The sequence below is a fragment of the Hesperophylax consimilis genome, chromosome 25 (genome assembly GCF_061612785.1).
Source record: "Hesperophylax consimilis isolate HC1 chromosome 25, BYU_Hcon_1.0, whole genome shotgun sequence".
Taxonomy (NCBI): Eukaryota; Metazoa; Arthropoda; class Insecta; order Trichoptera; family Limnephilidae; genus Hesperophylax; species Hesperophylax consimilis.
This window is the reverse complement of record NC_142860.1, coordinates 11,555,757-11,579,463: the sequence shown is the minus strand read 5'-3', so window position 1 is coordinate 11,579,463 and position 23,707 is coordinate 11,555,757. Positions and strand designations below refer to the sequence as shown.

At 35.5% G+C, this 23,707-nt stretch overlaps 2 protein-coding genes across 2 annotated transcripts in view; one reads left to right on the top strand and one right to left on the bottom strand.

Annotated features, from left to right (window-relative positions):
• Positions 1-124: 124 nt before the first annotated feature.
• On the bottom strand, positions 125-982 carry EMC6 (ER membrane protein complex subunit 6). The gene is made up of 2 exons (XM_089646815.1): positions 810-982; positions 125-706 (listed from the first exon to the last, which is right to left on the bottom strand). Exons 1-2 carry the CDS (start codon positions 943-945, stop codon positions 498-500), a joined length of 345 nt encoding a protein of 114 aa, XP_089502941.1. The 5' UTR covers positions 946-982; the 3' UTR covers positions 125-497.
• A 1,076-nt stretch (positions 983-2,058) lies between these two features.
• NSD (Nuclear receptor binding SET domain protein) overlaps positions 2,059-23,707 on the top strand; it is a 37,140-nt gene continuing 15,491 nt past the window's right edge. The window contains exons 1-4 of the mRNA XM_089646996.1: positions 2,059-2,190; positions 2,799-3,999; positions 20,351-20,499; positions 20,637-23,461. Of these exons, the coding sequence (XP_089503122.1) occupies positions 2,886-3,999; positions 20,351-20,499; positions 20,637-23,461 (4,088 nt within the window). The 5' untranslated portion in view covers positions 2,059-2,190; positions 2,799-2,885. The remainder of the gene's footprint in view (positions 2,191-2,798; positions 4,000-20,350; positions 20,500-20,636; positions 23,462-23,707) is intronic.

Here is a 23,707-nt window from a genome sequence, read left to right as displayed (position 1 = left end):
CAGAGGACCGGCTATGAGCAGAACAGTAAGTTGGCATAAGTCTTGCAGTAAAATGAATTCTTCACATGGGACATTGGACTTTCGACCTTTCATGCTAAAAAATAAACTCAGTTTTTTTTTTAATAAGTATGTATAATAATTTATTCTTTGAAATAATGTTCTTAAAATTATAGGTTACAATGATCACTTGAAATAATAATTGGTTATAAATCGATCATTCAAACAAATATGGAGTGATATAAATATAATTTAGATAAATTCTCTCACAAACAGATATCTCGGAATATTTTAAACAATATAGAAAGTGTTATTTGTTCACTATAAATACTGTGTGCAATCGTATTTGGCTAACTGAGGAACAGTATCAAAACTCAGAACATTAGAAAATGATGGTGCGTGCAATAGTGATTAATAGTTAAAGTACAAAATTCAACATCCCTACTTAACTAAAAATATATTAGCATATTTATATATAACAAAGCAACTAGAAAACCTCATTAATATACGTGAACCATTCCGTATATGAAAGTCCAGAACAGAATATATGTGAACAATGCTCCCAAAAATCCGTTTGTGAGTAAACTTCTTCTGGAGATGAAGAACTTTTGCCAATTGCTGCCAGCTTTTAGGAGTAGTAGAGCCCACAAACTGACCACCGAGAACAGGTAGAATCCAAACCCGTAAAAGCTCGTTAGCCCGAGTAATCCTGAAAAATATTACATTTTAATGAAGGCGAAGCACATGACATTTGACATCGACGTAAAAAGTTTTTTGAAAATGTTTACACACCAGTACACAAATAAACAAACCTGCTGTTCCGCCAGATAAAGCAGCCATTGACGTTCGGCAATATTCTACTACGGCTGCATTATTTCTCAGCCCCATTTCGCTGTAAGCGAATATTTCGCCGCCTTTGGGGTTCTTGCCCCTGTTTCCTACGGCCATTTTTAATTAATACTCGAGAATTCGAGAAACGTCAGAATTCAGGGTTACCAATGCACATGTTCATTTCGTTTCCCTTTTCCCATTTCCCTTTGGTCCAGGCTTAAAAATTAGAAGTTTGTTCGAAAACAAAAAGAAAACGAAATTAGAGTTCATTCTCACTTGGTTGGATAGTCAAGAAATAATACACTTTTGATCGTTATTAGTTACATCAGTTCTCGAATTGTAGAATCACGCATTTTCCCAACATCAAGGTTCTCCCCACAAAATACACTAACTGACTAACCATCACGCCGTTTCTCCGCAGGGGTAGGCAGAGAGGACGGACCGCCAAACAACTCGGTCTTGGCACACACTTCTTGCCTCATTCACATTCATACAATAAAAATACGATATTCACCGCAATTTGGGGAATTCCTCACGAACTGGCAACCCGGCATCAGATAACTACACAACTGTTTTCGGTCGGTGGCAGCGCTAGTGTAGATCGTGTGGATAAAAAAAGGTCTCAAAAATGCAAAAAAATAGTGCGTTTGTTCGCTAGTTCCTGTTTTGGCCGCCAACAAAGATAACTGTGTCAAGCAGAAAGGGAGATGGCAGATTGCAGGATTGCATATTTTGTTTTGGTGTACTACTGCCATCTTGCGGATTCGTGAATATCAATTAACCGTACAATTATTGTAGGTAAAGAAGAAACACTAATAAAATTCAAATTTTAGATTATTTTCAAATTTAATAACATTATTTGTTTGAGTTACTTGAAGATTAAACCAACCTGTTTTATTTGACCTAAGTTTTATTATTTTTTAAAAGCATTTTTATGAATTATTCTTATTTCAAGATAGTGCCTAAAATAAATCTCTATTTAAAAATAATTAGAAAAACATAACCTAATTTACAAAAATAAAAATTGTCAGTAACACATGTAAAAAAAATTATAGAGAGATAAATTTGGTTTATTTTAAGTGGTTGGTATTTTTAAAGTGATTTAGAATAGAATTTTTATTTCACTAATGTCATAGTGAATTTTGAACGTAGTAACGATTAATTTTGACATTTTAGCTAAAGTTGGCGGGAAAGACAGAATGTCGGTAAAGAAGTTCCTAAAATGCCGATGGCCGAGGAGGCGCCGTTTGTTCGTGCTTGTGTCAATGAACGTTTGAACTTAATTTTGTTTAATGTCGCCAATTGACAGTGAGTTTTCACATTTGTGCCGCAGTTTTTCACAAAAGAAACAATAAAACGCGGGTAAGTTTCGTTATTTAGGTCATTCCCGAATTATATCACCGCGAAAATCTCGTTCGAAAAAATTTGCCTCCATGGCGTGCAGTATGTACAGTGAGTGAGTGTGATTTCGTGAAAGTTTTTAGCAATTGTTTTCGCTAATACGGAAATAGCGCCAATTTGCACCATATATTCCGTGTCCATTGTTATGCTGGAGTCTAAAAACGCATCGAATGTATTTTTAACTCTTCACCAAGGCGAAATATTGCAATTCTTTAGTTCCTATTTTAGTATCCTATGCCATAATAGCAGTTCCTCACATCTCCCATTTTGTTCGTCGGACGAATTCCACGCGTTGTGTATAATATCTTGCAGATAAACACGTGCGGTCACCCCTGTATAACGTTATATTAGCTCAGCTGCACTTTTTTATGTTATTAATTAGTTAAAATATGAAATTTTCAATATTTTTAGTTCCCATTTTCGAATTCAACATGTTACCTCGAAATTCGTTATTGCATACATATTATCTGAATATTTCATTTTCTGAACCTATTTTATGCATTCAGACGTCATTCTTCTGTCAGAAAAATCAAAACATACCATAATTTCCTTTATTTACTTGTTTACAGTGATAAACAAGATTTATACATTTTGGAGGAGGTCACCTTAAAAAACAGCTTCGAGTATTTCCACAAAAGCATGATTTGACATCAAAAATGGCTACCGAAAATCAGTCTTCATTACCCAATGAAGATAACTCAATGTTATCTGAGAGTGCCAAGATATTTACTGATTCGTCTGACGAAACAGATACATTTGACAAATCTACGACTGATTCGCCATTAATATTTGAAAGTGATAAATTAAACACTTCAAGTATTAAACGCAAGAGCATCAAGAGATCTCAACTAGAACGGGAATTGGAGACAAACCTAACTCCGAAGATAACATCATGTAAAAAGTCGTCTACTCCGGAAGGTTCTAGTCCTCCAAATACTAGTCGTTATGGACGAGCGAGAAAGCAGAAAACAATCGCCGATTTCTATCCAACTGACGTGGCATTTCAACTGAATTCTAAACTATCAAGACCATCACCAAAATCACCTACAAAATCACCTACAAAGTCACCAACAAAGACGCCCATGAAACTTTCCCCAATAGCAACTCTGGAAAAAGTCAAATCTCCATTAAAAATGCAGTCAACCCCTTCAAAATACACATCACCAAAGATAAACGATAACCATACACCCAGCAAAGTTCCCTCTATCGATGATTATTCTCCTGTTGAAAAGAAATTAATCCACACGCCCTGGAACAACAACCCGACAAAAGTCCCCATGAAAGTTTATGTAAGAAAAGATCTTATACAAAGGAAGCGCGATGAGAAAGAAGAGACGGGCAGTTTAATGATGAGCATGTTTTCGCCAATAAAGTCACCACAGCCAAAAGAAATAACTCCCAAGTCAGAAAAAGCGATTTCACCAAAAATAGCGGTCAACAAATCCACAGAGAAACAACAAAAGAAACCGAAAAGACTGAGTTTGGGAAGTTCACCAAAAGAACAACCAAAACGAATATATAAACCAAAGATAAAAAAAGAAAAAGATGATTCGCTGAATGTTTCTGGTTTGAATTCGTCGGTTAATTCGGAATCTACAATGGCTGTGGATCTAGTGAGCGCTGCGGTGAATAATTTGAGTGTTTTGCAAGACGAAGCCAGTTCCAAGTGGAAATTGGGAGATTTGGCTTGGGCGAGGGTCGGTTCTCATCCGTTTTGGCCTTGCCTCATCACACGGGATCCTGTCTGCTCCAGATTCATCAGGAAGAAGAGTAAGTAAACCCTTTTTAATAATTTTTCTAGCTAGTGAAGCTGCAATATAATATTCATCAATATTTTTTAAATTGACAGAATAAATCTAACCATAATATAATATTGTTTGTGTTGGTAGCTAAAAATTGTAGACAATTCAACCTTTTGTTAGCACAAACAGCTTAGTCTTTTTTCTGTACCCGAGAAGCATATAGTATATTCCTGTACCTGAGAAGCATATATAGGGTTTTCCAATAAGAGGTGTTATTTTGATATTCAATCGTAAAAGATCAATGGTTTCGTTGCTTGTGTGTCACGTAGCGCCATCGTGTTGAAAGTAAACATTGTCTAGATCAATACCATCAAATTCCGGCCATAAAAAATCATTAATCATCTCTCGATAGCCCAATCCATTCACCGTAACTGTTGCTCCAGCCTCATTTTCGAAAAAGTAAGGTCCAATGACTGCCGGACCATAAACCGCACCAAACAGTCACACGTTGAGGATAGAAAGGCTTTTCAACAATAACTCTTGGGTTTTCCGAGCCCCAGATTCGACAATTTTTGTTTGTTGACGAGGCCACCGAGGTGGAAATGGGCCTCATCACTCAAGATGATTTGCATTTGATTCACTCATGTGAATTTTAATAATTTCAATGCGTTGTTGAAGCGTGTATCGTTCCATTTTTATTAATGGCGTAGTTTCTACTTGTCAAATGTCAAAAAATGACAGCTTCAAAAGTAACATCTACCGAAATAGCGGGCTATTCAAAATAACACCTCTTACTGGAAAACCCTGTAGTATATTCCTGTACCCGAGAAGCATATAATATATTTGTGTACCCGAGAAGCATAAAGTATTGCTACATAAGATTATTCCGGTAATTCATATTATTGAATAAAGTATTTGGGCATGCTAACCAGTGGGTTGATTCTATACATCTGTGATACACCTCTACATCAGTGGCGGTCGGTGACTTTTTGTAGAAGGGATGCTGGACATCAAATGTTTATACTCGTACTTACTACGTACTTGATATCAAATATGCACATCTAGACGCTAGCCCACGAACAAGATACAATTAGGTACTGTCTAAAATTATCTCCATAAATCCATTAAGCTCCATAACTCAATATTTCCAGTATCCAGAATAAGTAAAATAGCTGAGACACAAAACATTTTCACATTAATTATTCAAAACCACTGGAGCGCTTTGTGTTGCGCAATCAATTCAGCCATTCGATACAATTAACATCATTCCTCAAAATATTAGTAAAGAAACAATATGAAATGATTACTGCGGTTTATAGCCAGTGAATACACCTAAATTTCACAGTTTATTCCATATTTTTAGACTCAATAAGTACTCTAGGATGTACCTAAAGGTACTACTAAGATATTGCGCAATACTTGCAAAAAATTGTCGCAAAGCGCTCCAGTGGTTATACAACCACACAATTCACTATTATCATTTAGAACACGTTGGCGAAGTATCCATCTTGTTTTGGGTATTAATTTTTATTTATTTAAATTATGATTAAAAAGTAAATTGCACGTTAATAATATAATAACAAACTCAAAGCAGCGCGCGCATACAATCCAATAGATTAGTAATAGAGTATACGATTCTGTGCATTATACATATGAGCATTATAGTGCGCCCTACTGTCGAATTTGGCAGCCATCTCTGGTCTGGAGCCCCAAAATACCTGAAAAAAACCCTTGACTCTGTGCAGAAACGGGCGGTCCGTTTGATAGATTCCCCAATCTTAACAAACGGACTGCAATCTTTAGAGCACAGGCGTCAGGTAGGTATGCTGTCCTTGTTCTATCGGTATTACAATGGAAGATGCTCTGAGGAACTAGCGTCATTGATCCCTTCGGCACCGGTGCGTAGTCGGGATACACGCCAAACGCGCGCCCAACATTTGTACACAGTTGACACTTGTCACATGAGAACGGGTCGCTTCTACGATTCGTTCTTAAGTTCAACAGCTCGGCTGTGGAACGAACTGCCGCCCTCTGTGTTTCCTCCCTCCTACAACATGGGACTCTTCAAGACCCATGTTCACTCCTTCCTCTCCACAAAAAGACCCTCCACACAGCATCCCCAAAGATGACATAGGCCCTGAGGGAAATTATTTTCTTCAGGGCCTCCTGTGTGGAGTAAATATAAAAAAAAAAAAAAAAAAAATTAAAGACGGTTTTTTGTACGTTGGATGCTGTCATTAATATTGTATAAAGTTGACGAAGATATTGGGTTGTGGGTCTCAGTGCGCATGCGCGGAAAGAACGTACATTCTAGCATTCTTGGATATGGTTTACAGATCGCTTCCACACCAGTGTGTTTTACGCGTTTCACCGTATTTGAGAATGTATGTGTATTTAACTTGCCCGCTCTGTTTGTATCCTGTCGTTCGTTGTGCGTACTACACAAAAACGGTACGATAACATGCACAATGTCTTATAATAATAATAATATTTGTATGATTTTTTACAGCTTCGTTTTTGTAAAAAAATCACATTATGGTTGCTGTAGAAATATTAAAATATTTAAATTGCAGTATCGCTGTTTACGGCTAGAAGTCCCAATATTTTAACTCTAAAATGCAAGGGATGCAGAGCATCCACAGCATGTATGGACGGACCGCGCCTGCTCTACATATCTGCTAGTTTATATCGAATTTAGAAGCAGCTAGATTTTCCGTCATTAAAAGTAAAAAGGGCATCATTTCTTCCAACCTCTAATGTCGTAATCTAAAACAGTAATAACGTTTATGATTGAATTATTGAATCATTACCATATTAGTTTCTCCATTAGCACTGTATCATATCAAAATATAACTAGCCATTTAAAACAATAGCTAGATGCCCAACACTATTGAAGAAAATTTACATAAACAGTTAAATATAATAATGATAATATCATTTCCTACGTATGAATATTATCCAACACAATGCTACGCAGTCAACTGACTATGACGTATTTCTTTAGCAGTCTTTTCATCAAATAAATACAAAAGGTTTAAGAAACAGTTATACTTTGTGAACGCTAATATGCGAAATTTGGTTATGTACCTTCCTATTAAATGTTCTTGTGGATTTTTCTATTTGATACGGCTTACACATCAACTAGTCGCCCAGTAGTGGAGTGATTCTATCGGTGGCAAGTATAATATAAAATTCTCTAGTGTTGGGATTCCCTAATATAATTACGATTTTTATTTATTATTTTGTAAGTGTTTGCATCAGTGTTGGCATTATTCCCAATGGTTATATTCAACACTAGTTGATAATCGCCAACGATAGTGGAGTTGGAATTTTCGTCAATGCCCACTACTAGCACTAATAGTAAAAAAAGAATAAATTTTTAGGCTATGTATTCCGCCAATATGTCTTTTAAAACTATGTTTGCACACATTTCAGATGATTTTTATTCATTTAAAACATTTTATTTGTATATTAACTATTCGTTAATATTGCTACATTGTCGAAAGAACGCTGTTAACACACTTCTGGGGGAAATAGTACGTAGAGTTTTTTGCCGGTCCTACTTCGTTGGCAGTAAAAGCATTACTGTCCGATAATTTTATATAAATATTTTATATCAATCTCTTTGTAAGGGTTGTCTTCTAATTTTTGTTTTTTGTGTGGGAAAATATTTTATTTAACCGCTTCATGCTTTTAAACGAGTCACGCTCGCTAAATGTGTTCCAATTTCTGCTAGCCCGAAGTGACGCTCGCCGATTTCCACTTGCAACGTTCTATTTTTAGCTAACACTAGTAACGCTTGTGAGAGTTAGCGATGTATTTTACTCAGTTTGAATTTGCCTGCAGCTCAACTGCATCGGTCGTGTTTTTCAGCTGCTTATTTCGTTCTTATTTATATTTTAATTGAAAAATGTATATATTTACTTTGAATAAAACATTTAAAAAAAATACTTTTATTAAAAAACCCTAACATTAAGTGGTTAAATGAAATATTTTATTAATATAAACCTGTAGAACGGGTACTACCTCCTTATATTTATTGCACCGAAGATGCGGAATTTTTTTTTTTGTAATGATTGGTGCGTAAATGAAAAAAAAAATTGTAATGTACTAAAATGTGTACATTTTAAAAGGCCCAAAACTGACTTTAACTCCAGTTTACGGAGTCGTATTACAACAGTATTAAAGTATGTTTTAATTTCGGACAATAATTTTATACTTAGGGTGTGGTGAGAACTATGTAAAAAAAAATCTTTAAAAAATGTATTATTAAACATGTTTAAAACAAAATCCACTTTCTCCAATTGGACCCTTGTTTTCGCCTTGTTGAAGCAAAACCTCCTAGATCACAAGGCCAGGACACTGAATCAAATCAGCCTCCTAACTTGTATGAGAACCTCCTAAAAATGTATTTTTATAAAAAATTTTAAACTAACTAATACATTTTACGATGTTTTAATAAGAATAAATTGAAAAAAAATTTAAATTGTAAATTGTTTTTTAAAATCCCATACAATTTAGGAGGCTGCTTGAATGAGTGTCCCGGCCTTGTGATCTAGGAGGTTTTGGTTGAAGTATGTTGATATAAACAAAACAAAATACAATATTTAAATTTTAAACATTACAGTTAAATATAACAACAATTCTTTGCACTGTACTCACATAAATCATGTGTTTTTATATATTTTTATACCTATTGTCAATTACTGTTATAATATAACTGACGAAAATAACACTGACGTTGACGCGAACGCTAACATAAATAATGTTGTGCGTGTTATTTATGACGATAACAGCTATATTTATATTGTTAGTATACCTACTAACAATAGTAGTCTCAATTCACAATTTCTCAACGGATTTAAATAAACCTTGAGAAAATGGATAACATGTATTTGCTTTGAATAATATTATTATAATTTGAAATCAGTTGTCTACCTATGCACTATGTTATGCAAAATTATTGTTAGTACAGTTTTGCACGCTCATTAATCACATTAGATGTGTCATAAATCTCCGAATTGAAAACATAATTTCTATATTCACCCCTCTGTTGCATTTATATTATAAAATTTTCTTTATTTTTATTGTATTTTTAGAAAAATAAACTATTATGGTTGGCTTGCTTCACCTCCCATCACATTTGGTTGATCAAATTGACAATTTTGAATTTCTGATATTTGATTATGATCAGGATTGGTTATAGAACTCTATTGTAGACTTCTGTGGAATTAAAAAAGTTTTCTGAAGCCACCTGTAATTAAATATAGGGTTTTCCAATAAGAAGTGTTATTTTGATATTCAATCTTAAAAGATCAATGGTTTCGTTGCTTGCGTGGCACGTAGCGCCGTCTTGTTGAGAGTAAACGTTGTCCAGATCAATACCATCCAATTCCGGCCATAAAAAATCATTAATCATCTCTCGATAGCGCAATCCATTCACCGTAATTGTTGCTCCAGCCTTATTTTCGAAAAAGTAAGGTAAAATGACTCTGCCGGATCATAAACCGCACCAAACAGTCACACGTTGAGGATAGAGAGGCTTTTCAACAATAACTCTTGGGTTTTCCGAGCCCCAGACAATTTTGCTTGTTGACGAAGCCACCGAGGTGGAAATGGGCCTCATCACTCAAGATGATTTGCATTTGATTCACTCAAGTGAATTTTAATAATTTCAATGCGTTGTTGAAGCGTGTATCGTTCCATTTTTATTAATGGCGTAGTTTCTACTTGTCAAATGTCAAAAAATGACAGCTTCAAAAGTAACATCTACCGAAATAGCGGGCTATTCAAAATAACACCTCTTATTGGAAAACCCTGTACATCTAATTTTGTCTTTCTGTCTGCCTACTACTGGGATGTGAAAGTACATAATATTTGCAATTTGAAAGTATAGTATGCGCCAAAATTTAAATCTGACCTGAAGTTGATACAATCCATTCCCGCGCAGGTACAGTCAAACGCTAAGATTATCGCAGATCAAATAAAAAAGTTTTTTTTTATGTACCTAACGAGAAGTAAATATTTCAGCTCGGAAATGGAAAATAACTGACTTTTGGCTACTCAGATATGACCACCGAACATGACTAGTGCCATTTCAAGCAACATTTCAATTCTGAATGATTGTCTTTTACCAGGGCGATATTTTATTAAAAAAAAATAGGCTTATTGAACCCCATTGCTCAGACAGTAAATTATTGAAAACAGATATTGATCAACTTGACCACTCGGAATATTCCATTTATGTAATATGATATGCTGGTAGACATTGTTATGAAATCATTTTAGACCATAGCAAGATAGTGCTGCCCCCACGGATGTGAAAGTGCCAACGGCGTCTTGCGGCCACTATTGAAATTAAGTCATTGTTATGAAACTATTTTAACTCCATCCCTGCCATTCACGCGGATCGACGAATGAGCAATCTGTGCCATAACTGCCATTTACACCGTACCACGTAAATCGCGAGTATAAATGTTTCAAGGAAGATATTTCTACAATCAAATTCTAGATGGGGCTAAATATAAAGTTGATAATTTATATTGTTTATATTACGCAAAGCAGCATCCAAAAAAGGTCTACAAATTTCTTGGCGCAGTTGTTTAAATCTCCTGCCATTGTAACTGTTTGTGGATATCACATGGATCTTATTACATTATCAGTTGTGTGGTTCTAAAAGTTTTTTAATGTTCGGCGGAAATGTGGACTTGTGTTTTTATTCCCGAATTGAGAATTTAATTTGTTTTATTTAAATTTAGTTCGGTATTTCATTTTGTGTGTGCTGTTATACAAACATTTTTGAAACGGAAAGAAACAAATTTTTATATCCCTAAATATGTCTAGATGCGATCTCAGTGAAAAAGAGATACTAGAATTCGTCCTCGATATTGACTCGGAAAGTGAGGATGACTCGGATTTTATAACTCAACTTAGTGACAGCGAAGATGAACCTATCTAGACTGAAGTTACCCAAACAAGTTCGTCAGGAAATTGGACTGTGAATTCGGGAAATTTTAGACCAATTTAATGATTTTCCTTCTGGAATAATCGCAACTCCATTATTATCAGAAAATTCCCCAGATTTTTTTTTTTTTTTTAACATTTTCTAAATACAAATATAATGTCCGAAATTGTCAAGGAGATGAATACTATCAAGCGACTATTCAAAATGAATTTATTTCTGAAAATTCACGGCTTCGCGGGTGGAAAGATACATCAGTTAATGAACTCTACGTATTTATTGCAGTGACAATGCTAATGACCAGAAATAAGCACCACACGATAGCAGAGCACTGCTCAAAAGATCCCCTTCTGACAAGTAATATTTTTGGCAAGACGATGGCAAGAAATCGTTTCCAGATATTGCTGCTGCATATGTCAGCCCCTGATACTCAAATTGCTGGTTATAAATTAAATAAAATTAAACTTCTGGTCAATCACACTCGAAAAATGTTCAAGGAAACAATGGTGCCATATGAAAATCTATGCATTGACGAGAGCGTCATAGAGTTCAAAGGACGTCTTTAGTTTAAACAGTATATTCCGTCCAAATGTCATCGACCTGGAATAAAAATGTTTGTTTTGTGTGATGCGCAGACAGGTTTTATTTTAGATATAATTATTTATTGTGGTGATGGGACGGATGTCACTCATGAACAATGTCTCGGGACGTCAGGAGCTGTTGTCACCACTATGTTAAATGACTATCTCGGTAAAGGCCATAATTTATATGTGGATAATTGGTACAATAGTTCAATATTATTAAAATTTTTGCATGACCACCAAACTAACGCATGTGAAAAAATCGTAAATACATGCCAAAATTCAATAAATTGAAGAAAGGAGATGTTACCTCTCAGTATTCAGATTCACTGAAGGCATTAAAATGGCACGACAAAAGAGAAATTCACACGTTGACAATACTTCAAAGCGGATATGATGATAACTAGTATAAATTGCCTACGAAAATCAATTAAGTTGTACAAAAAAGTTTTCTTTCATTTAATCGATTTATATTTACTGAATTCTTACATAATGCACAAAACCATTACTTTCCAAAATCAGGTCTTTTCCTGATTACCAATTATATGTGATAAGATAATTATTAGAAAAATATCATATTACATCGCCCCCTGAAATTGGTCCACGTATGTCATAAGAGGCGCCATTACGGTTATCTGCCAAAATGCTAGTTAAACATATGCCGAGACCTATACCTGCAACGGAAAAAACCTTATAAAAACTGTTATGTTTGCTCAAATACTTAACTTAGACCAAAAACAAGAAAAGCGACCAAGCACATGTGAATGGTGAATGTAACGTGCCGTTATGTGTTTGGCCGCTTAACTTCCACGAGAAAAAAGAATATTAATTTTAAATCTTTCAAACATAGTGTAAATAAAATACAGTATAATCTAGTGCATTATCAAACATAAAATGAGAAAAAAGTTGGAGAATCGTGGCCGCACTCCATACAATCCATTATGACATGTAAGTGTTTATATTATATCTCTTTGTTTATTTGTGTTAGTGAGTCATTGTCGCCCTTCAAAATATTCTGTTAGCATTTATTATTTATGTCAAAAATACATTATACATTGGACACACTTGAGGTTTTGATTTATTTATAAGTATGTACTATAGATATCAGTAATGAGTGTCTGATATAAACAAAAGCCTCAGAGGCAAAGGGAACGCCATAAAGATTAATTTTATTAATGACTTAAAAGATAACGAAATAGCTTGGCGTGTCATAGTTGACAGAGTATATTGTTTGGGCACGGAATGGGTTAAATCATAGCTAGATAGTGCTGCCCACGCCAACGGCTGGATTCTGGCTGGATCCTGCTGCGAATCTGGCTAAAAAAACCCCAAGTAAAACCTTGAATTGCTCTGTGTAAATCTCCAATGTGTCGATGTATACCATAATATACACTTGTTAAATATCATTCTGTTGTCTTTAACAATCCCCGTCCCCACCTGAGTGAAGTAATCAGAACAAGATAGCTTTTCCCCGGCCTGGAACAAGTCAATATTGTGCCTTGAGCTAGCCGTGAGCCGTGAATTGACTCAGTTTGGCTGACACTCAAACCTGCTTCCCGTCTTATTTTGCCCCGCCCTTGTGAAACAGGAGGGCTCTGTTTTGTATGACTAATGTAGCACCAGCAAAACACAGCAACATAATGAAATGCAAACAGGTGGGTGTCTCTTTCTCGATTCGGTGGGTGGTGGTGCATGGCCGCTCTTAGTTGGTGGAGCGATTTGTCAGGTTAATTCCGGTAACGAACGTAACTCTAGCCTATTATTATATTACAGATTGCTCTGGGTCTCTTTGGAAAATTGAGTTGGGTTACTTATAGATGATGATGATTCTGACCCATGCTAAACTGCCAAAGCAGTTTGTCACTAAATTAATTAATGGTACTTTTACAAACAAATTAGGTGTAATGTCATTGGCCGGATGCTGGTCTTACTTGGTTCAACATGTAAACTTGAGTACGATAGATGAACCACCGGCAAAAAGTAACTTGTTTTTGAAAATTCATTGCGGTCTACAAAATCCAAAGAGGTGAAGTGAGAAGTCAGGGATGAAGATGTTCGTAGATGCTCAGTTTTAGGCAGTAATCTGTTACATGAAGAAATTAATGCACATGTGTATTGTACCGCTATAGATTAAATAATGTTTCATGTCGTTTTTTGATAACGAAAATATCCCAGTACATTACCGCCCCCACATGAATGCAAAACGAGTACAGGTTATTTTTGTCCAAAATCTGTTGCATAGTTTAGAAGAACTAAGCGCACAAACAGACAGACGCGGAGAGCGACTTTATTTTATACTATTTAGAAATTTTAAATAAAGATTTTTTTTTCATATCATTACAAGTTGCCAACCTTTAATTCTATTGCTTATCGGTGATGACAGATTATTTTGTTTTAATTACAATCGCAATACAAATACTACGGACCACATTCGTAGCTGGCATCCCACTAAGAATACCACTCGTACTTGGCATTCAAAGGGTTAAATTTATGTTGATTAAATTTCCGAATAACTCCTGAGAGCACAATACTAAGCCCCCATTTCGTCGTCGTTCAGGCAAAAGTCACCAACCCTAAAAACATCATTTTGAGATATCGTGATTTTAAAGTTTGAAGATGGAGGAAAAATCGGAATTTATTATTTTTAAGATTTTATCTTCATTAAATCACTCTCCCATGTCTTCCTAATAACTTCCAAAAATTATTTTAAATTTTTGATGCTCATTAATATATTTAAAATGGTTTTAAAGGGGGGAAGTTGGCTCAAATGTGGTTTGGTGACTTTTGCTTGTTAATAATCTGGACAGTAATAGCTAATAGAGGAACAGTGAAAGGTAGGAATATACGTTATAATAAAGAAAATGTGGGTAATAATAAGTTTTATTCAATAAAATAGGTAGAACTTTTAACATATTTAAAAAAATATATAAGATTAATAAGCAATTATTAAAAATTTACTCATTTTTTTAGAAAATATAGGCAAAATAAAGATTTTTTCTTCCTAAAGTAAAAAAACATGTTACAAAGTATAATTAAAACAAAGATCCTAAGAGAAAACAAATATAAAATTATAATTATTGATAACTAATCCTCTTCCTCTGTATCACTTCCAGCATCGGGTTCTGGATTCCTATTAATAACGCTTGTCGAACTCGGCAGAGTGGAATTCACCAGTGGTGGAATTGTTGTGGTATCACACCCTTTTCACATAATACCATCAAATCCTTATGTTTTAGAGAACTAATTGGAAGAGGGGTGTTCTAAACCCTTGACAATCGGTGTGGATACGTTGGAGCACGATTCTGAAGGCCAATATTGATTTTCAAATATTCCCCGGAATGGTAGGACTGGTTTTTTCAAATCGAAAGCATTTGACTTTTAACCAGTTCACTTTTTGTCCAGCGGTGTTCCTGGTTTTAATTTGTTTGGATAGGAGACCCAAATCGTAAAAATCACTATATTTTAACTCTTTTACGGTATAGGTTTTTGCATTCTTCTTGTTCCTATTCGAACGAGCAGCTGAAAAAATGTTCAGCCAGTCATGCATTGTATAGACACTCATGAACCTTTTTTGTTTCTCAATGGCACTATGCATGCTATCGCATTCCATCATCGAATGTCCCGATTCTAGAAATGTTTGCTCCAACACTTCAATACTATTCGAACTCTGCACCACATACATTAACAGACTCAAAATATTTTGATTACGGTTTTGACCACTGCAAGTGTCACTAAAAATAGAAATTTCTTTAACAGTACTTGGTATGTTATTAAGGTAATATACAAGCATGTTCCAATTTCTATGCTACCACGCTTGCCATTTACCTCATGCCAAGCATAACAGATGGCGTTGTTAGGTGGAGCTCCTTCATATATCGTCAAATTGTAGCAACAGAGTTTTCTACTGTAGTACAGAGGTGAAACAACGCTACTCGGGATTTGTAAAACACTTTGCAAATCATAGGTCACCGTGGTAAAAGTGTTGTCCCGAATTGCCCTTTCTTTGTCGAGAGCTTTGTCGGCGTTTGCTTCTTTTTCTCTGTCTTTGTGTTCCAAGTAGCTTTGCTCCAATTTTTTTCTCATCAACATCCTTCATTGAATTATATTTTGTACATAGAGCACACTGGCCTGAAAAAGGAGTAATTGTAATGCTTGCCAAATATCCTTTTGTAAGATGTGATGCTGGGCGGTACAACATCCTTTTCTCTGCAGTAATCTATAAACAGTGCAAACATTTTTGATATCGACAATTTGCTGTCTAAGTATTGCCGGCCTGATGATTTCCTCACGTAATGTGACTCTGTAACAGGAAATTTTTCAATATGTCCTTTGATCAGTTTAACTAAGCTGTTAGGCATCTTGTTTCCTGAAACATGCTTCCCCCTCTGATATGGGCCATTAAATACATTTAAATTGTTGCACAAGGTTTTCAAAAAAAAATCTCGGCAAGCTCAGCCTTTCTTCTCTGCCATCTTTGAAGAAATGGTAGTGCTTTGCATTAGCACGTTTCTTCAGAGGTGGCTTTACAATCCTGTATTTAATTTCTACGACCTTGGTGTTAGTCAGGATAAAATCCTTTTGACGGCAGTAGTCACCCAGACTCCAGTATTCAGAGCATATTAATTCTCTTTTCTCTTCTGGAAACTTTGTGGTGCAATTAAATATGCATTTAGTGCAGCTGGCTTTTTTGGGGGTTTTGGAACTAAATACCCTCTTGTTCACTTCATAAGCCTTTCCAGAATTCCTAAGATCCTTTAATTAATCCTTTAATTTTGAAGAACTCTGAAATGCAATAAAATTAGTAAATTATTACCTCCAAATACGTATTATGGTACATAAGACAATGTTAACGAATATAAAGTAACTGTTTGGTTGTAATTTCATTGCATTATTGAATAGAAGAGTTTATTTATGATAAACACTTACCGGTACAACAATGTCAATGGCGTTTGATGCACTGTGATATTTCGAGTAATGCATGATTACAGAACTCCGGTTCGGCAAATCGATATTACAAATCTTGCAAAGCATTACGATGTATACTAATATAACAATAAGTATTAACAAAACAATCGAAACAATAACGTCCCCGAGCATTTAAACGTTCAATAACAGGTTAGCGTCTTGCGACAGGAAGCGAATAGCATAGTGGCCTAGAAACGTCACAACGTCAAACGTCACATCATAGAGGAAACTGAGCATAAACGAAAAATATTTGTCAATCAGAACTCTCTATGGTTGGATGGTTGCTTTTGCTTGTTTATTTTATCAGTGCTGTGTTGAAATTGCAAGCAAAGGAAAGTAACCATTACGCGGTAGCGAGTTTTGCTTGTTATATTTTATACCAACCCGATCTTATTTATAACAAGCTAAAGTAACTATTCCTGCTTGTTTTTTTTTTTGCCTGTTTCAGAACAGTATGAGTAGTTCTAAAATGAAAATTAAGTAAAACTCACCAGCCATAGTTTAGAAACTTTTGCTTGTTTAAGTTATTACGAAATATTTATTTCTTTATACTGTCAAACATGTCTATCCGCGTATAAAGACTTATGCTTGTTGAGATGTTATCGAAAGTCATGCAGTGAAAAATAAATAAATTGGATTTACGAAGCATTTTATTAAGAGTGATTGTATACCTGACAAAATCAACTATTTTCGACACACACGAACTCTGTTGTTCATTTCCAAAACAATATTTTTTCTAACTAGAATTTATTTTAAAAACGTTTGCCTGAAAACAGTAAGATGGCGGTAGTGTAAATCTTCTTTATAAAAGTTATGAATTTCAGTTACCAGATGGCACTATTTTTTTTGTATGATTTATTTAATTAGAATATAAACGAATATATACAAGGTAACATTTAATTTAATTGTATGTATTTTAATATTTTTACAGAAAGCCTGACATTTCTTTTTTTTTATGCTTCCGATTTTGTTGTCCGGGTTAAATCTTCCCCATAGGAAAAACTAAACCCTTCCACTCACTTTTCCACAAATGATCATCTAGTCAATCAACATTATGTAAGTGCATTATATAAGCAAAATAAATACAAAACAATACAAGAACAACACGTCAACTCACAAAAGATCAAATGGGAAAATAATTCACCGACTCCAGATATTTTCATATCAGAGGGTTCGGCTCGGTAGAACTTCTAACAGGGCCTATAAATCCTACTGATCCCTCAACATAAATATTAAAAAAATCTTTTGTTATCCTACATGTATTCAAAATGACCGACTTCTGCATCTTTATATATAATTTTTTTGAAAGATCTAATACGCCTAAATTTTTAATTAGAGAGCTAGGTATAATGCCAGTAGCCGAAATAACGAATGGTAATATTTTTATAGTCTGAGAATGCCAAATTCTTTTTATTTCATTTCCTAAATCTGTGTATTTTCTTATTTTTTCGCTAACAGATTTTTTAATATTACAGGAATTTGGTATAGCGACATCAATGATATAAGTTAATTTTTTTAATTTTTTCATGTAAAACTATATCGGGTCTATTATGACTAATCGCTTATATTATTATTATTTCTTCATATATCTTTAGTCCTGATTTTCCATATTATGACATGTATGATGATGTATGTGCCAATTTCTTAATTATGTATATCTCTATTAAAAACATTTTGGCATTTGGTTTTACATAGTTTTATGCACAATAATTAACACATTAAATTCAATAGATAACAATGAATTAAATGAAATAATATAAATAAATAATTTTTTAAGTACTTAAAATTTTAAATACCAAAATACTTTTAACAAAATAAAATTTTATTGATTCTGTGGTCCAGAATTAATATCTAGGTTCAGATATAAATGCTAATACTTCTTTATTTGCGTACACCGGGTTCGAACCCGCGACCTTTGGAATGGGAGTCCAAAGCTTCACCACCGGACAGGCCGGCCGTCAGATGCACGCATTGTAAAAAATATACCTACATCTGGTCAAAAAACAGAGTACCTCTGTTCGTTCTACCTCGGTCAACAATAACCGTTATAAATAACATTATTGTTTTCTAAGGCCCACAGAAACGCCATCGAGCCCAAAATTCGCTTGTATTCAACAGTCCTTGGTGAAGCAAAACCTCAGATTTGGCAACATTCAGTTCATTTACAACGATGCCACTTGAACTAAAAAGCGCCTTGCGCGGGTGGACATTTTTGTAAGTTGTTTTACAGTGGACGGTAAATTGATATCCCTACCTAAAAATGTCAGGTTATTTGTGTTTTGTCTTTTCATTCATGTTTTTTTAGAATAATTTACAAAAACAATAATAAATATCGAGATATGGCCCGACTCAACAGGATGACGACCTCCGTGACGTCGCGGGTTACAATCTTGGCGTGCACGAATACCAACCTACATTTTATTTTAATAATTTGTGTTATTTCACAATGTACATAAGTATTATATTTGCGGCATTTTCCAGAGCGTTAGATACTGTCAGTATCGCCCCGATGAAAGACCACAAATCATTATTTAAATTTAGACCGCAGAACGGGTATTATTTATTGAATAAGTGAATCTACCTGGCTATTCAGATTTGGTCACCAAACACGGCTAAAGCCATTTCAAGCAACGTTTCAATTCTGAATGGTGGTCTTACACCAGGCGATACTGAGAGTATCTTTCACTATGGAACGTACCGCGCATATACCATACGTATATTAATTCATTAATTGTGAATAACACAAATTAACCAAATAAAATTTACTTGCCCATTCCGATATTCGATCCCGCAAACTTCGAGGCGAGAATTTTACAGTATAGTGTACAGAATAGCATAACCTAAGCCAGTGGCCGTTTGGCTTGAATAACTGAAACCGATTTATACGTTGAATATTGGCTTATGACATGGGAAGAGTCAATAGCGAACCATGATAGCGCCATCTGTTGGGATATTTAAAAGAAGCTTTTAGTTCGATGTTCTACCGTATTTAAAATTTCAAATAGGCGCCAGCAGACGGCCTGTTTTAAAAGTAATTTAAAAATCTAAAAGTTCTTTCTTAAATTGTAGTATAAAAAATATTAAATTAACTTTAAAAAATGGAAAAATATAATACCAGTAATTTATCGTTTAGTTTTGTTAAATAAACGTATCCAAAGTTTTATAATCTGCATTTTAAAAACAAGTACAATTAGAGTTTATGAAAAAATTAAACTACGAACCTATTTTATTTATTTTTTAGTTTTTTTTTTCGTACGTTTAAAGAAAACCCCTTCAGGTATTTTTTGACGATATTCAGCCTTTAATAGTATTTTTTAAAACGCACGTATTACGGTCTGAAAAAGGTCATATTTTCGATTAGATTTTGATAATTACTAAGCCTATGTTAATTTAAAAAATGTATAAAAAATTTTTTACTTCTTGAAAACACTATCATAATCGATTTGCTTAATAATATAATCATTATTTTAAATTAATAAAAAACTACACTCGCCCTTAACTAAAGTACTCCGGTGACTTGTGCATATTAAAGAACATAATTTTACGCATCGGGTGGCAAACTCAACTCAAAACTGCCTTTTTCGGGGTTGGTGACTTTTGCTTGAACGGCGACGATTTTGTTTGAGTCCCTGTCACATTTGATATTGTTGCAAATTGATGATTAGCACCATTTCGATTTCTCTGACATCTGCCGATTCTCTCCTGCTTGAAAGTTTGATAAAATTTTGATCGGCCATCAAGCATAATCATCTACGTTCATATTTCATTTGAGTTTGCTGATTAAACAGATGAATGTTATTACTAAAGTACGCTTTGTTTTGATAGTTATTGCCTCATTGAAGTATTATGCTAATCTGTGTATTTTTTTCCAGCTGTGGGCAGGTCTCTGATACCAGTGGAGGTGCTGCATGTTACCTTCTTCGCCGACTGTGGCCGCAGGGCATGGCTACTCTCCAACTTCCTCATGAAGTTTGAGGGGGAGGAACACTTCCACAAGACTAGGGAGGAGTTCACTCCTGAGGTCAGGATGGTTCCTTTATTTGCATCTCTAGAATCTAGCATAAAATCCAGACTTAAATTGTCTACACCAAGTTGCATCTTAGTCCTTATAAAAGCATACCCACATTTCCAGAAATAATTAATTTTCTTTATTTTTAGATGAAGAAAAAGGAAGCCAAATTCTGCGCCGCATTCAATGTTTCCGAGAGCAAGAAATCAAAATGGCTGACGGGAGTCACAGAAGCTGAAATGCTTTTACGCAGACCAGCAGAGACCCGGGAACAGTTCTTCATTACCATGTTCTTACCCACTACTATCGTCGCAGCTAAGGGTGCAGAGAAGGAAAAGAAAATTAAAAGAGAGATTTCACCTGATATATCGCTGAGTGAATCCTTATTTGATAGCCTATTTCGACGCCAACCAGAAGAGCAAGAAGAAGAAAAAGTTGAAAGTGGCGGAAAAGTATCTCAAGATGGCACGGATATCATCGACTTGGTCGACGATTGTATTAATAGCATCGCTGAAAAAAGTGGAATTGTGAAAATCAAAACTCAATCACATATGGATCGCTGGCTTTTAAAGGCCAAGCAACCAGTTAAAATAGAACCCGAAATTGCTGAAAAATCGACTGATAGTGATGCTGTCAAAACTAATGTTAAAGAAATCAAAACAACCCCGAGAAGTCAATCTGCTGATAAAAATGAGACAGGGAAGCCAAAAATTCAAGAGCGTAAAACTAGATCTTCCAAGGCACCTACTGAAGAAGTTTCCAAATCTACTAATGATGAGGAGAAATTGCCCAAATCTGTTGAACCCAAATGTTTATCCCTGAATAAAAGCCAGGAAACTCTGGACAGTGAATCTCGCATCCCTCTTAAAAAGAGAAAACTGTCTCCAGAAGTTCTTATGCCCGATACCAGTGATAGTAAGATAAACTCTTTAGGTGAAGAACTCGAATCTGAAGCTGTGAATGATGTTGACAAAGTAGTTTTTGTTGAAAAGGATGAAAATAAGTCTTCTGAGAGTGCTGATGGTGTAAAATGTGAAGAAATATCACCAGAAAGCTTAGAAGATCCTGATAAAGAGGATAATGAATCTGAAAACGTAGCTACTACACCTCGCATTGCTTCGCTTAGAAAACGTAAATCTGTTGTTACACCTACACAAACGGATGTGAAGGTTACTTCCGAAGTGAAAGAGGAAATTGAAAGCGATGAAGAGAAATCAATTCCACCTGCCAGCTCAAAATCTTCAGTGACAAGTAAAGTGCCTTTGTCTAAATATGACGATCCGGAATTCCAAGAGTTTCTAGAATTCAAACGGGATGCCTTGCTAGATGAAAATCCTGAGCTAACTGAAGAGTATGTTCTCTCATATCTGTATAAAGCCTGGCAATATGGAGAGAATCAGAGGACAGAGGATAAGAGCAGTAATGATTTCTGTCTCGTTAAAGGAATGGGGGACGAGGTTGGTACTCCTGAACCAAAAAAACAAAGGAAACGGAAGGAAGTAGTACATGACCACACTTCACCAACTAGTCCTGAGAAGGTCAGAGAAAAATCTTCACGAAAAAAGCTGGTGAAATCTAACTTGGTCGAAGAAGATTCTGACTTTTCCGATATAGAAGATGCTATTAAGAAAAATACTATTTCTAAATCTAAACCATTGGATAGTTTGGTGAAAGTTGCGACAAGTCCTAGTTTAGAGGTAAAATACGAACCTATCAAGGTTGAGACCGAAGTTAAGATAGTTAAGAAAACAAAACTGGAAATTAAAACTACAGAGGGGAATGGATTAGTAGAGGAGGTTAAAGATAAAGAACCTGTCGATTATTACATGGCCACCCTATCAGTCCCTAAACCCAGCATCTTCAAGGGTCTGTTCAAGGAAAAGGTCTGCGAAATCTGCGAAAAACCAAGCGGCCTGATCAAATGCAAAGGGTCGTGCGGTGGAATGTATCATCTAGTCTGCGTTAAAAAACAGTTGGAGCCCTCCTCCACCGACGACACTGATTCTAAACGAACAAGAAAACGGAAGAAGAGAGGCCGCAGATCTTACCAGTTGAAAAAGAAAAGTGAAAATGATACGTCTAAAACTGATGATAATGACGCTAGTAAGGCAGATTCAGATTGTGAGAGTGGAGACGATAGTCAAGTCGACGAATCCATCTCTGAATCTTTCACTCTTCAGAATGGCGTAGATACAAGTGAATCCAGAATCATCCAACCGCTTTTGAATGGGGAAATTCAAATCTCTCCCACAAAACGGCGGTGTTCACGAGGTGCGGTGAAAGATTTGGTAAAAAAATCACCCAGGAAAGAAGACAGTGCCTCTCCCTTACATATTGTAACTAATGCAGAAGACTTTGAGTCTCAACTCGAAAAGAAAATGCAAGAATTGATGGAGACAGCTGTTCCGCAAGACTTGGATCTTTCATCAGCTTCTTCTACAGACGGGGATGCAGATTGGGACAATGTCAAAGCGGGAGAATGCGTTATCGTAGACGTACTGGAGAGAAAACTGAAAATACTTGCGGAAAGTACAAATGAACCCGAAGTATCGGAAGTGTTCAAATGCAACGATTGTCAGAGATACGAAATCCCCCCCTGCTTTGTGTGTCGATCTATCACCTGCCCCAAAATAAATTCAGAAGAGCGTCAGAAGTGCAGTGTGATACATTGCAACAAGTTCTACCACGTGTCATGTCTTCGAGCGTGGCCTCAGACGAAATACAGCACAGGTGGACCATCTAAAAATCAGAAGAAATCTCAGCCTCACGTGGAAGCTGTGAGTTGCCCCAGACACGTATGTCACACGTGTGTGTCTGACGATCCACGTGGTTGTAGAACGAGGTTTTCTGGAGATAAACTTGTGCGTTGTGTAAAGTGTCCCGCCACCTATCATTCGTTTACGCAGTGCATTCCAGCCGGTACGAAGGTGATAACAGCAGCTACTATTGTATGTCCGAGACATTGCGATGCAAAGTGAGTACATATTTTTAATTGATAATGAATGTAACATTGGTAATAGATTATTTGTACAAGTAATTAATATATTGATAACTAGCAGAAGTGTACCCGGCATTGCTCGGAGACTTTTCTCTTCTTTCTGTAAATATTACATACGTGTATTATACAGGGTGTATCGGCACGTACCCAACAAACTTTAACCAGCTATTCCTTAGCACATTTGGAGTAAAACATGTTATGGGCACTTTGCTGTCCGGTAAT

What these genes read in the sequence shown, in the direction of transcription:
- EMC6 (XM_089646815.1), bottom strand. Translation starts at nt 945, where the DNA reads ATGGCCGTAGGAAACAGGGGCAAGAACCCCAAAGGCGGCGAAATATTC. An exon ending in TTTATCTGGCGGAACAGCAG is followed by an intron (nt 707 to 809) that starts GTTTGTTTATTT and finishes AATATTTTTCAG; the next exon opens with GATTACTCGGGCTAACGAGC.